The sequence below is a fragment of the Netta rufina genome (genome assembly GCF_964035555.1).
Source record: "Netta rufina genome assembly, chromosome: 2".
Lineage (NCBI taxonomy): Eukaryota > Metazoa > Chordata > Aves > Anseriformes > Anatidae > Netta > Netta rufina.
The window spans coordinates 120101108-120116661 of record NC_140124.1 but is presented as its reverse complement, the minus strand read 5'-3'; the positions used below and the strand labels follow the sequence as shown (position 1 = coordinate 120116661).

Genomic DNA, 15554 nt, shown 5'->3' with positions numbered 1-15554 from the left:
TCTCAGACTGAGTGGGTTATATAGTCCTGAATGGAAGCTAGAAGTAGGTTAATATGATTAGACCCTCATCCAAAACAAAAGGGAAGAGGAAAACTTTTCAGATTTTCTTCAAAATAATGGTACAATTAATCCAACTGAAACATTTCAACACTGATGATCTTGTGAGGTGATGCTGGAGAAAAACCAAAGCCATTTCTTTGAAAAGTCTTCTTCTCTCCAGACAACATCACTCTGGATCCATAGTGGTTATTGACTTCTCTAGCTTGACAAAAATATCTCTTTAAACCCTAACTTCATGGTCTCTCATTAGTTTGCTGTGTTAGATAAGTATACTTTTCTTTCTTCACCATGAATGTGTGGTTTCCATAGCTACAAATTCCTGTATTTGGGTTTGTTGGTTTTGTTTGTTTTTAATGTCGTGAGCTCATACTCTGTACATTTCTTCATTCTTCCTTTTTTTTTTTCCATTGCAGACAGTAATTGGCTCCTCCTTAAATTTTGACATAAAACTTTTCTGTATTTTACCATATTTCATGCAAAACAACTGGAATATCTTGAGTTTTGCTACTGTCTACACCAAGATATACAAAACAAATATTATATCACAATGCGTTAGAATGATAGAAGCATAGCATTATTTAGGTTGGAAGACACCTCTAAGATCATCATATCCAACCATTAATCTAGCACTGCCAAGTCTACCACTAAACCATGTCCCTGTGCACCACATCTACATGATTTTTGAATACCTCTAGGATGGTGACTCAAATGCTTCCCTGGGCATTCTGTTCCAATGCCTCACAACTCTTTCTGTGAAGAATTTTTTCCTAATCCTCTCCTGGTGAAGGCCATTTCCTCTTGTCCAATCACTTGCTGCCTGGGAGAAGAGACTGACTCCCACCCAGCTACAACCTTCTTTGATGTAGTTGTAGAGACTCTTTACCACAGACTTCAGTGTACTTCCCTGGCATACAAAAATAAAGTGCAATTACTGTATAAATGTTGTGATTGCCCAAAATGTATTCCTTTTCAAGAAGTTTTGTCCTTTACTTTTTTCTCAGAAATTTTTTTGGTAAGTTGAACAGGCTTTATTAAGGAAGGTATCCAACATTTAGAGATATCAAACCAGCAAAATGAAGAGATATTCGTAAATTAAAAAGCAGGTTCCCAGGAAGGACTTTGGTCACATTCTAATATAATAGACACTAAGCAAAACAAATTTACTAATTTTAATCTTTTGAGACTGCTGGATATCTGTTCATCTTCTACATAGTTGAAAATAAAATAATTGAGATTTTTCTTGTTTCAGAATAATAATATTGGACTTGGAAAGCTGCAGATGGATAATTATTCTGGAGATGTTAAATAAGTTTTAGAGACAAAACTGTAAATAATACAATACAGAAGAATGATGGACTTATTAGCATATCATTAAATCGCTTTTTCCCTGAGAGCCAAGCATATTTTTCATAACTTAGAAAAAGTGTCTTGCCTAGCAGTCACACATATGCTTAACATTTACAAAACCCACAATATTTGACTGTGGCATTAAGTTTATATTACAGGGAAAATTGTGACAATATAGTCACAAATATCAGTAAGTTTATCACTTGATAACAAGATAATATGTATAAAAAATCTCTTTTGAGTTAAACATTTTGCAGACCCTTTGTTTCAACTTCCATTAGCACTATCACTCACACTGAGAATTTACAGGACTGCAGCATAGCAACAGGAAAATTTGGTAATAGATCCTTTCACTAAAGTCATTTAAACTGTCCAACTCATTCTTATTAGTATAAATTATGGGTTTTGTTATGATTTTATACGTAATAAAAAGTAGCATTGTATGGGATATGGTTTGGGTTTTTTTTCAGGGTTACTGGTAACAGCTAGGAAAAGTATGATCTTTATCAGGGAAAATAAACTTAATCCAGAATCAAGCTGAAATTCACAGAATGAACACCCAAAACCTATATGACTAGCTTTCAGCAAACACACATGTCAATGACAACTGATGGACAGATAATGTTCAGTCATGACTCTTTGTGCTTTAGCACTGGGACAACAAGAAGTTAAGGGAAGGGTTGTTTGGTTTAATGTAATTGTTGGGTATGGGAATGCAAGACTTAGCACAACCATTCTGTTTCCATCTGAGACTGAAATGGCTAGCAAAATAGTTTGCTTAAATAGGGGTGGTATTTATTAATGAGCCTGATTCTGAAAGACTCATCTGACTGAGCCAGCTGAGCCTCCCAAATCCACTTGTTTCTAATGTACTCACATTCAGACTTAGTTAACTGTTAATTCTTTAGGAGATTTTGTTGTAGTTACATCATTTATAAACTACCACCCGAGATAAAACACCATGGCTTCAGGAAATAATTTCAAGGATACTGCATGTCACAGTGCCCAAGATGAAGAATGTAACCAATTGTGGACTAGATCTCCCAGTGTTACCTCAATTTCAAATGTCCAACTTCATATCACATTGAAACGGAAAAGGAAAAAACAACAACAAAAAAGTCCCTTAAATATTTGTGTGGAAGAGCAAAAAATCTCGTAAGTCTAACAATTGAGGTAACGAGATGTTTATTAGAGCATATAGTAGACTCAAATTTTATTCATTTTTGTGCCTTATAGATGACAGAGATTTTCATTTGAGATCTTTCTGCCCTTTATTTCCATCCAGTGCCAAAACAGCTGGACATCAGAAAGACAGTTTCTCTTCCCTTTCAAAAGCCTGTTCCAGTGAAGCAACATACTTAGAGTAAACCTCACTGACAGTGTTTCAAAAATCTCTCATTCTAGATGATGTGCTGTAGAGTCCAACATAGTGAGGAGATGAGTGAGACTTAGATTAGTGAGACTTTCCTTGGGACTGAGATAAAATGCAGTTCAAATCCTAAAGATTTGTCTGTTAGGAGACAGGAGACACCCCAATATTACACAAACTTTTCATGTGCCACAGCTGTTTTACCGTAATTTCCTAACCAGAAGTAGTTTCCTTGTGTATTTCTGTGTATTCTGTGAAAATGCACAGAAGTAATTTTCTGTGTCTTCACACATGGATACCACCTGCACTTAAAAGACTTCTATCACTGAATCTGAGGAGCATAGCTGTTGAGATAATATATTAAACTCAATGAGAACCTTCTTTGATACAGGCAAATGGAACAGTTATTGAGATAAAGAGGAACCACAAATTGCACTGAGGGACAAAAGTGCAATTTGGATGAGTCACTCTTTGCTTTGTACAGAATATTGAGCATTTCATATTTTTTATCTAAATTTGCCAATTAGAAAAAATCGAGCATTCATTTTCCTTGAATTTCACAGGGTGGGAAAGGCAGAGTCCTATTCCCCATCAAGTTCCAGAGTTTGTTGCTATCTGTTGAAATAATTCAGCTATTACAAATCTAGGGTTGACTGTTTTCAAAAGGGGATAAGAATCAAGGAAGAGCATGAATCAACATGATATATGCTGTGAAGTCACCAGGAATTATGTTCAGTTATACCTCTTACATTTTATGTTTCACCTTTCTGTATTTTTCCCTGTTGTATCTGTCGCTAATGAGTGTAGGTCTGGTAGCTTCTGCTTGGACACCTTACTGAAACTAAGTTCATTATATCAGTTTAGGAGCCTGAATAGACTAGAATTCAAAGGGTTACTTGGTCATTCAGTGTCTCTCCATCTTCCTTAAATACTTTCAGACTTATCAAGACAGTAAATCACTGCATCTGTGTTGCTCTAAATGTAACGACATTGGCATACACAAATCATTCACATGGAGCCAGATTTAACATAATAAATACTATGAAGTCACATGTTTCACGTGTCACAATGTTCTTTATTTAACATCCTTAAACACCTTTATTTAAACACCCCAGTCTAATTATATCATTTCCAATTTATTTCAAATTACATACTTTCTAAATGCTGTGCAAGCTACACTTTCTTTTGAAATATGTAATGTGATGTATATTAATATCTCATTACAAATTTATGTATTTAAATGCTAAATCCCCTAATCTTCTAAATATTAACACTGAAATATTAAAATATTTAAAATATGTATGACAAAATTCAATGGAAGATGTATTGACATCATTGAGAGACACACAACTATGCACTTAACTACATCCCCAATTCCACACTGTGCTTAGCACACTCTGCTCTCATCGCCAGATCCTCTCTTGGCACATCTGTTGGAAAATTTCCAATCAGCTACAGGGGGTGATGCTGATTCTAGTAAGACTTTCTAGATTGTTTTATTAATGTATATTTGTCTATATGAGTTCCTTTACTTTGTGGTAAGAGAAATGGACAGTGTAGTCAGGGTACCTTTGTCTGTTAAAACATATAGAACAAACAACACATTACAGATAATTGTTACATTGCCCAACTCACTGCAGGAATATAGTTTCATAATGTGGTGAACACCATAGAAAAAAAAAGAGAAAGAAAAAAGAGAAAGAAAAAAGAGAAAGAGAAAGAAAAAGAGAAAGAAAAAGAGAAAGAAAAAGAAAAAGAAAAAGAAAAAGAAAAAGAAAAAGAAAAAGAAAAAGAAAAAGAAAAAGAAAAAGAAAAAGAAAAAGAAAAAGAAAAAGAAAAAGAAAAAGAAAAAGAAAGAAAGAAAAAAGAAAGAGAAAAAATAAAGAAAAAGAAAAAATAAAAAAGAAATAAAAGAATAAAATAGAGCAGAAGCCAATGAAGGTTTCAGCATTCTCACATTGGCAACTACATTCTTTTAGGCCAGTCACAGGAGTACAGCACTGCCAAGACAACTGTAGTCGTCTGTTTTCCTCCTGCCCTGCAGCAAGCACTGCTTGTAGCTTAGCACTGCTTGCAGTATTTCCAAGGGTCTATTTTTTATTCCTAGATCTAATCACTTCATGTCCCTTGGATGCTTCTATTTTTATTGTCTAAAAGAACTGAAAACAATATTGTCTTTCTCAATCGTCTTCCTGACTTTATTTCTTTTGATGAAAGACTATTGATTCAGCTGTCTTTGAGTGAACCTGTAAATATACTGCTGATTCAGGCATTCTTTAACATCACTAAAATAAATGTGAAATGCATGATTGTTTTCCTTATGTAAATAATTGGTGGAATAGAAAATGGTTCTGTTGTTATTTGCAAACTGCAGTGAAGGGATAATATTGTTATCAGTAGATGTGTGCTAGAATATTTGACTTGCACTTCCTAGATTCCATTTGTCTTCTGTCAACCTATACCTGCTGTTAAGCATTAGACCCTTAAAAAAGAGAAAAAGATAACACACATTATTCACCATTAATTCTTTAAAATGAGTCACTATTAAAGCTTAATTGTTTGCTGAGAGGATCCAAATTAGTGGACTTTGAAAGATCAAACAAAATTGAAGATATTTGTCCAAATTAAAATGGAAACATACATCTAGAATATACCAAATGAACATGTATGCTCCTGTAATAATAATTTTATTATCTTCAGCTTCCAGGCCAGACTTTTAATTATGACCCTTTATATCAGTAAAAAACATGTATTCAGGATTAAAAACCTATTTCTTTAACTAGTCTAGTTAAAGACTGTGGTTTGATATATTCTGTGCTACAACTTTTATAAAAACCAGAGAACACTTCTAATAACACTTTTCTAATTTCATGGTTCAGTGCACAGTCAGTAAAGATTTAAATAATTCAGAAAGAAAGCCTATTCTGTTTCTTTATTAGAAGTTTGAGTCAGGCAAATTCTTTGACATTTAATAGGTTTTTAACCCTTTTAATAACTTCTTATAATGAAATTTATTGGAGGTTGTTTTAAATAAAGGGTTATTATATTAGAGTGAATAGCAGTCGGTAGTTTTTTATGATTAGTTTTGAGACCTTGGCCCTGTGTGACTCAAAGGATATTAAAACATAAAGTAGAAAAGAATGTTAATAGTCACCAAATTAACTGTGTACCAAGAAATATAGAAACTGTATATTATTGCATTCGAGTCATTATGTGATTGTACTATAAAATTTTTCAGTCAAATTTTGAGTATATAATTGTTTTAAAGGAGCTTAAGATCACTTGCAGAACCAATACTATATAAAGCGACCTAAAGTGGTTTAATTTTTAACAGAATGATTTTGGAAAGATTAGAGTAGTAAATTTAATAAGGTGGGTTTTTGTTGTTGTTGTTGTTGTTGTGTTTTGTTTTGTTTTGTTTTTGGGTTGTGTTTGGTTGTTGTTGTTTGTTTTCTTTTGTTTTGTTTTAGTTTAGGGTTCTTTTTATATGTGAGGTTTCTGCTGCTTAATTTTAAGATTGTTTTCCTAATCAACACAAATTTTGAATGTTCCTTTCATTATCCTGAAAATGCACTGGGCTTAGTATATAAAATGCATTTGTGTACAACACTAAAAAATTCCCTAAATACCCACTTACTTTAAAACTCAGTCTTTCATTATGCAGTTAGCTGATACAGAAGAGAATTATAAAATTAGATGATGAAAACACATCCCTTTTTCTATTAGTTGGTGCTTTGGGTTATTCCTTTTAATGTATTTTGAATGGTTCTCTGTGGTCATTTTACAGTAACATTAACTTTCATAACAAACCTTTCTTCAGCACGCATTCTTTTAAATATGTAAAAAGAAGACTTGGTTACAGATATGATTTCTACTTTAATTGTGAATATTAGGGTTTGATCCACCTTTGTTCATGACAGCATATATATACCAGTTATGGTTTCATGCACTCTGATCAGTGAAGCCTGACTTGTCAGATTTCGAACTTCTTAATACTGGAGTCACTTTTTATTCTTCTGTGGTGTACAAATGCAGATGTTCAACTAGTTTTATATTACTGCATTGAATAGCATCATGTGATGCAAAACTACATGTGAAACTGCATGGTTTGCTTTAATTAAGTTGTTACTAATCTAAAATCCATTACACAACAAATAACCATAGATTATTACTGCTTAATATCAATATAAATTAAGTGAAAGCTCTGGGTGTATAGAATGGACTTTTATATTTTTAGATGTGTTTAAGTTTAAACTTAGCTCTGATTCTGTGACAAATATTGCTTTCATATTGGATTATTGGAAAAAAAAAAAAAAAAAAAAAGCTTTTTGGTTTTGCAATTGCTTGTTTTCACCATAAAGCATGGTTATTTTCTCTCAAACACAGTTGCTTTTTCAGTGTATCAGCTTTCAAAAAACTGTCTGGCCATTGAATGTTGTCTTTTTCTTTTCTTTTTAAACCTTTATTTAAAAAGTCAAGTGATTATGTAGAAATTGAAATTTTTGTCTCTTTCTTAAAGAGCATCTCTGAGTCACTTGAAGACATCTTGCAGATGTGCATTGGCTTATGATAGAATACAATTAAACCACTTCAAATAAAAACTAAAATTTCTAAGCAAATGTCATGGCTTTTTTGGAGATTGGCACAATCAGGACTAATGTTACGTTTCAATGTTGCCTTATTTAAAAACAGAAAAATTTTCAGTTTTAATATGCCACAGGTACTGTCACAAGTGTTTCTTAGAATACCAACAAGAAACCCCTTCAGCCTACAAAAGAACACCTGTGGCACCAAAACAGTGACTACGATGGATGACATCAGTGAAGAAGGAAGCACACTGTGGTGTCTTCATAGATAATGCTTAAGATTCTATGGGTTTTTCTCCCAAAGTCTTTATTTGAATTAATTGATTGTAACATAGATTCACATTAGTATGCATAATTGTTTCTCTCTGATTTACCTTCAACATTTAGACAAGTAAAGGACCATCAAACACTTTCACAAAGTCCATCAGAAAAGTTTATATTAGCTATCATTAAAAAATAAGTAAAAAAACCCAACAATTTAAGATATGTTGGTTATATTAGCAATAATGCCTGCTGTACCTCAGCATGGGGTAGTGAGATATGTTTTCTCCTCTTACTTCAATATGTAAGCTCTGTGCATTTCTCTTTATATTTTAATGTTTTCATCTCCAGTGCATAATCCCTAACGTTTCTTCATATACTTAGACCTGTCATATCAGTCTGTTAAGGCAACTTGTCTTTCTTCTTTCATTTAAGGATTACATTTTTTAGAATTTATTTAAGTAGGGAGGAACAATTTGGAATTTTACAGCTTTTGAGAGAGATGTTGCATTACAATTCTTAATTATAACAAGAAAAAATAACACGGGAATTATTTTGCTAACAGCATATTCCATTTGAAACTGCCTGCCTAATGCTTCTTAGAAAAAACTTATTTGCTTCCTAAAGCCAGCTTCTGGGTTGCCAGTTAAGGGTCTTGCCATTTGACTCTCTTTGCATCTTGCATGAGTAACCAGCTTATATTAAAAAAGACAGATTATTAGGGATTTTTTAATGCTTTATCCTAGATCCTGTGAGAGATTGAAGGATTCTATTTGAATGCTGTGTCAGATAAAAATATCTGTATTTTGTGGAGTCTGGGGTGTGATATTTCAATAAAGACAAAGACTGTTGGACATAGTCCAGAAGATATCAGGAAGAATGATCATAAGTGTATAAAACACAGCATATATATATATATATATGTATATATGTATATATGTATATATATATATTTATAGAAAGAGTCTCAATCTTCAGGTTTAGTTGTTTAGTCTGGAGAAGAAAAAAACTGAAAGGAAATTCATAATAGCCTTCTAGTGTGTACAACTTTTCTGTAAAGAAGGGGAAAAACATCCCTCATGTCCACTGGGACTAGAGCAAAACGTAGTAGGTTTAAATTACAGCAAAGGAGATTTAGGTGAGACATTACGGGAAAAAAAAAAAGCTCTTTCCACTGTAAGGATAGTTAAGCACAAGAATTGCCTAGGGAGGTTATGAAGAGGTTAGACAAACATCTGTCAGAAATGATTTAGGTATAGCTAATCCTGCTGTGAGATAAAGTGTTGGACTAAATAACCTTTTGAGGTCCCTTCTAGCACTATTTTCTGTGATTCTGTGATTAGCGTACTGTATTCGTATTGTCCCACAGTGAGATATTTCTATGTAGGGATGATATGGCTGTGTTCTGCATAGCATGCTTTTCTTCATTGTTGCTTTAAGCTGATGGGGAGAATGATGGTCTGATGTTTAAAGCACTTTTGTTTTGTTCTTATTACCATAGGAGCTTTGAACAGGGCATTAGGAGCTTGTTTTCAGCCAGATAACAAATGAACTCTTCTGGTAGTGCACTAAATATGTTACTATTAGGTAGGTTATTGGTACACACCTCAGAATTAAATGCTCTTATTATGTCTTTTAACTTGCAGTCTAACACTTACATGGATGGATGCTCAGTTTCTGCTTATAAGTGAAATGCAAACAGTAAAAAAAAAAAAAAAAAAAAAAAGAAAGCCATGTAAAGAAATGTATCATAGCTTCCCCATTAGTAAAACCAACGTAGAACCAGGCATGTTCTAATGTTGAATACAACACAAGTTGTGAAACATTGAATTGATAGATGGAGAATGATATTAAAGTTCCAGATATTATCATTATTACCTCATCAGAAAGGCCATTGAACATGTCAGTTTAAGACTGTCCTTTTCCTCTGTAACACACAAATTCTGTAACTTTGTTCTTCCATTTGGTATTCTGCCATTCAACAGGAGTTATATTCAGCTTTGTATTCAGCAGAGTGTGTTTACAATATTGCTTCTGCATACTGCATATGGCTCCAGCACAGCCACATACCGCTGGGCTTTGTAAAACTCCATCTGGAAGAACAAGCAATAGGGAGCTTCTGATTTTGAAGTAGTTTATAAGGAAACAGGGTCATACTGTCACACTACAGTGGCTATGGAAGTATGTGGTTTTCATTGCTGGGACTGTTCTTGAAGTCTTTTGATTCCTTAGAGACATGAAGATTCAACATCATATGCTTTCCACATTGTAACATTTCACAGTTAATGTGGTCGGCTGCCTGTTCTTACTCAAGTTCTGATTTTCTTAGACAATCCCATTGTTTCCCTAGGAAGGGTCATGATTTGGGAAGGCTGTGCAGAGCATGGCAAAGATAGATGAGACAGAAATCTCATCTGCAGATGCAGAGCCCTTGCTGAGGGCCACAGGTTTCTGCATGGATGTCATTGGCATGTTCCCAGCCAGCTCACACTTTTCTCTGCATGCATATCCCTTAGGTGACAGTTTCTGGCTTACCATCTAAAAGGAAATGTGTACTTTTAAGGAAGCTGTCACCATGCTATTTACGCCTGGTTTTGGAAAGGTAGCCTGGTATTCATATAATTTAAAAGTTCAAAAGACAAGCTGAATCACAATGAAAAGAAAAATACCATTTTTTTTTCTACTGCACCACCCCTTTTGCAGTCCTCAGAATTTCCTTAGTTAATGGCTCTCTTGCAAATATATATATATGTATTATATGTCCAAAACTGTCCAGTTGTTGTCATGTTATCTAAAAACAGTGTATGTTCAGTGCTGGAGTTAAACTGGACACAGATTAATTAAAAATATATGTTGTTTAAAGATGACAGACAGAATGCTCTTCAGTATCCATCAGATAATATTTGAAATTCATATAAAGAGTTTTTAATAAAGGAGAGAGCGTTTGAAAAATAACAAATTTATCGTGTTTTACTTGGGAAAAAAAAAAATAAAATTATAACCTTTGCCCTGCTTTCAATGAGACAGATACTTGGCATATTCATTCAGAAGACTGAAACAGTTTTCAGGAGTTTGAGATAGTGCTCTTTTCCATTCCAGACTTCATAAAATCATTTGGACACACATTCATGTAATCTCAGAATCACAGGAAGGCTAAGGTGGGGAGGGACCTCTGGAGATCATCTGGTCTAATACCCTGCTCAGACTGGGCCACCCAGAGCAGGTTGCCCAGGACCATGTCCAGGTGGCTTTTGAAGATATCCAAGGAGGGAGACTCCACAGTCCTTCTTGCAAACCTTTACCAGTGCTCCACCACCAGCACAGTAAAGAAGTTCTTCCTGATGTTTAGATGGAACCTTCCAGGTTCCAGTTTGTGCCCATTGCCTCTTGTCCTGGCACTGGGCACAAGCTGGAACAAAACCTGGGTCCATCCTCTTTGCACCCTCCCTTCAGGTAACTACAGACATTGATGAGATTCCCCCCTGATCTTCCCCTTCATCAGTCCCAGCTCTCTCAGCCTCTCCTCAGAGGAATGCTGCCCCAGTCCCTCAGTCATCTTTGTGGCCCTTAGTTTGACTCCCTCTGGTATGCCCAGGTCTCTGTTGTAGCGGGAAGCCCAAAACCGCACAAAATACTCCAGGCGTGGCCTCCCCAGTGCTGAACAGCAGGGAAGGACCACCTCCCTCAGTCTGCAGGCAACACTATGCTTAATGCAAAATCTCCTGGGAGGGTACTGATCCATGCTGGGTGTTGCATGCAGCAGATGGGGTGACCAGGGTGCTTTCAGAGGTGCCTCCCTCCCCGGTTCACCAGGGACCCGGCACCCCTCCTGTCCCTGCTGGCGCCAGGCCACACGGCAGCTGGTGAGCACCATTAGGAGACGGCCTGGGGGCGGCCTGCCTTCCTGCTCACCCCCACCAACTGCTATTCAGCGAAACAGCTGGATCTGGGGAGATGGGGAGGAGGAGTAGTTAGAGCTTTATGGACACAACTGCTTTGGTGTGGATTGTCTGCTAGAGGCAGCGATAATGATAGCTTTCAAGGCTAATATGTTTGACTAGAAGGGGAGCTGGTACTGGAGGGAAGGGAACAAGTCAGTAGCAATCTTTAAACGTATGAGTGACTGTCAGGATTCAAATTTCAGCCTTCAATTAATTTCATACAATGCTCTGTCTCTCCTCTCCAGTGCTTTAGTAGTCATTAAGTGAACTTGAACGTGTTTGTATTGATAACCCTTTCTTACCAAAAGCTATTAATTTCTGAAGCAATATAAATAAAGGTATAATTGTGATGTCATGTTTGCAGAATGTATTCCAAATACTTCTCAGAGATACACATACATTTAAAGTGGTAAGTATTCCAGAACTAATGCTATTATTAGTTTGATTTACTGCTAGCCAGTCAGCCTTATAAAAATCAATCCCTAAACTCATAAAATATCTCCCTAAAATTTGTAATTTTTTACTCTCTCAGTAATAAGAAGAGTGGTGAAGTTATAGGTTTATCTTTTCTTTCTCTGTGCCTTGCTGGTTGAAAAGTATCTCACAGATTGCTCTCATATATAGGAGAGTGTGTATGAGAGAGAGATAGGTTATGGAAGTCACGAGATATAAGTAGTTAAAAAAAAAAAGAGCCATCTTTAGATGTTTTGGATGACAAGTCTGTAGATTAAATGTGGCTGTGTTAATACATTGAACCATTAACATGTGTCCTTATCATAATGGAACTTACACAACGGTAGTTGCTGTCAAATTCCGCTTGATATGTATGGCATGTTTGTCTGATGCACTGAACGACAACTATATCTATTTCATTTCAGCTTTGAATTGACACTTCAATTTTAAATCACCCACATAACACCTTAGCTTAACTCCGAGCTTCTCCTTGATACTCTTTGTTTTTTGTCATGTTCAGTATGAGTATACTGAAAAGACGTTATAGGCAATCTCCTGTAGTGTGCGTGTATGGTACATTTGACCTCTGGACAAGAATGGAGTTTCATCCTCCAATGCTTTTAATTCTTATCCTTGCAAAGACTGAATTTGTTGCTTGAATTAAAATAGTATGTCTTGTTAATGCTGAGAAGCGGTGACCCACATAGCACAATGGATTCATTTGTCAATCCTGCAACTTACGAGCTTTCTGGTCATATATGTCTCAGCAGCAAATCAACTCAGAAATCATTTAATCAGTCTATCAATGGATCCTTTCTGTCAGTAGTCTGAAACCTTAGCATTTCAGTATCTCATTGGGCAACATCAGGCAAAACGGATTTTGGTTTACTACTATATATTCCAAATCTGAAAACTCCAGCTTCCAAATTCACAGCTTGAATAGAAAAGAATCTTAAGAAGAAAAGTAGGATCTGGAAATAGCCTTGAATTTCAAGGATATTCATGTTCTAATCTGGCTCTAAACTTCAGAATGCAAACCTGCCCCCATTTGTTAGCATTTCAGAAATACTCAACACACAGTTACAGAAAGCAGTGCCCTTTTGTTCTCCCTATAAAGAAACAAGCTTTCAGTGCTTTTTGCAATTCCCACAGGCTAGAGCCTGAATAGTTTATAACAGTCAGTGTTATGCAAATGTCAATCATATCCTATTCTGTTTATTTCCAGTATTTATATGTTTATTTAAGTACTTGCCATTTCTTGTAAGCCGTATATAGCCAATCAGGCCAACAGAGGTCTAAAAGAACAGAACACTTTATTAGTGATATGCTTAATGCAGTTTTTTTCCTCTTGTAGATGCAAGATTTACGGAATACAGAAGGAGCCCAGTATAGTTCCCATCCTCAGATGGCAACCATGAGGCCAAGGGTTCAACCTGCAGATATTAGGCAGCCAGGAATGATGCAGCACGGGCAGCTGACTACTATTAACCAGTCCCAGCTCAGTGCACAGCTTGGTTTGAATATGGGTGGAAACAATGTTCCTCACAACTCACCCTCTCCACCTGGAAGCAAATCTGCAACTCCTTCACCATCCAGTTCAGTCCATGAAGATGAAGGAGAAGATAGCTCTAAGGTAGGCTTAGATGCTAGGACTACTATGTAAATGATGGATATTTTTAGGACCTGCTAAATCATACGGCCACACTTATTAAGGTGATACTTTATACATTGTTGATGGTTGACTGAAGTGAATAAAGGGTTATGAATACAGAACTTGTAGCTCCAGTCAATTATTCAGGCAGCTTGATAATTCTTGATTCATAATTCATAATTCTTCTTTGTGAGAAAACTGGAATCCTGTTTAAAAAATAAAATTAATAATAATAATAATAAATAATTTTTAAAAAGGTAGCCATTCCTTTAGGACTTTTATATAAAAGTTGAGTTTTCTCATTTGCATAGAATACATGTTTGTACCCAGTTAAAGATCAAGTTACTGCTATCAAATGTATGAACGGTGCGTACAATATGCTAGTCTTTTGCTAGTCTTTTCTACTTGGTCACAGAATGATGAAACAGCACATCATATCAACCAGAACAGAAACAAACTGAAAATCTTACTTTGAAAAACTTGAAGACTCATTATGCATTTATGCTTTTGGAAGTGACAACACTCCAGCATGACATATTTAAGCTTCATTTTAGTGTTCCTGCAAGTATAAAAGTAATAATTATCACTCAAATGATAAAATAACCTTTATTTAAATGATAAAAGATAATTGACTTAGGACCTTTTATGTAAAAATCTCCCAATTTTCCCCAAATCCTGAACACATGTGCAGAAATAAGTCAGTATATCTTAATTTTGCGGACACAAAAGCTGAGATAAAAAAAGATTGGGGCTTAACACAAAGTCATCCAATAAACCAGGCATAGAACATATTGAAATTGAAGACCTCTTAGCTCTATTTTATGGTTACTACCAAATAACAATTGTTATGCAGTAGTGAAGATGTTGTATCATGGCCATATCTTGTGGGGAAAAGCTGTAGACTTGCAAGGAATGTGAAGAAAATGCATTGTGAGTCACTGAGGAGGTATAATCCAGTCAAGGAGTATAATTCTGATTTGTTTTCAAATTATATTGTTTTTCATGCCTCAAGCTATAAAATAATCATGTAATTGAAGACATATGTTTTACTGCATTTTAAATAAATTCAGATTTAAAGTTTTATTTCAGGTCTTTCACCTAATTCCTCAAACTTTAGGTTTCAAAAATTACTGAATAATTCATACATTTTAAATGAGCACTTCGTTACTGAAGGAGATTTTAGAATACTACTAGGTAAAAATAATTCCAGGCAGCCATTACTTTTTCAGAATAATTTATTTGCTACTCCATTTTCTTTGCTAGTACTTTTTGATGGGAGTGTGCAAGATACTGTAAAGTCCTGGAGAAACACCCAATCAAATAATTGGTGTCCTTTTTTCTTTTATCAAATACTTAATTTATTTAACCCATATTTCTGATGTACTTTTCCACTGCAACACTTCATGCTAGCAGAAGTGTAGGATTGTGACTTCATGCAGCAAATGAAGACAATAATTTTAATAAAGAGATAATAATCACTGCAGACCAAGTACAAATTGGTCCTTTGCAGAAGACAGATTATATATTGTTCAACTGTAAAAAAAAAAAAAAATAAATAAATATTTTGGAAAACTCTCTTTAAAATCCTCTCATGCTCAATGTAAACAAAAAAGGATGAGAAAAGGCATAGAAATTGAGAAAATAACAGTATGCAGAAGTTGATACATTGCCTTAACATTTTTCAATAATCATAATTTCTGTTCAAACAGCAATGTTTTCAAGGATATTAAACTTGGTTAATAATGATAGAAAGCTTAAATTAGTTTCCAACTAATAGGGATTAAACTGTAAACTTTATGGCAGGTACATTATATCATACCTGTCTTCTCAGGGGTTTCTTACATTTTCCTGAAAATGCCTGAAGCTGGCCACAGTTGGATTCTGAA

At 35.0% G+C, this 15554-nt stretch overlaps 1 protein-coding gene across 1 annotated transcript in view; it reads left to right on the top strand.

Moving 5' to 3' along the window:
* The window catches only part of TOX (thymocyte selection associated high mobility group box), a gene marked incomplete at its 5' end in the record, with an annotated part of 219790 nt that overhangs the window by 162923 nt on the left and 41313 nt on the right, over nucleotides 1–15554 (top strand). The window contains one exon of the mRNA XM_084283136.1: nucleotides 13372–13650. Within this exon, the coding sequence (XP_084139262.1) occupies nucleotides 13372–13650 (279 nt within the window). The remainder of the gene's footprint in view (nucleotides 1–13371; nucleotides 13651–15554) is intronic.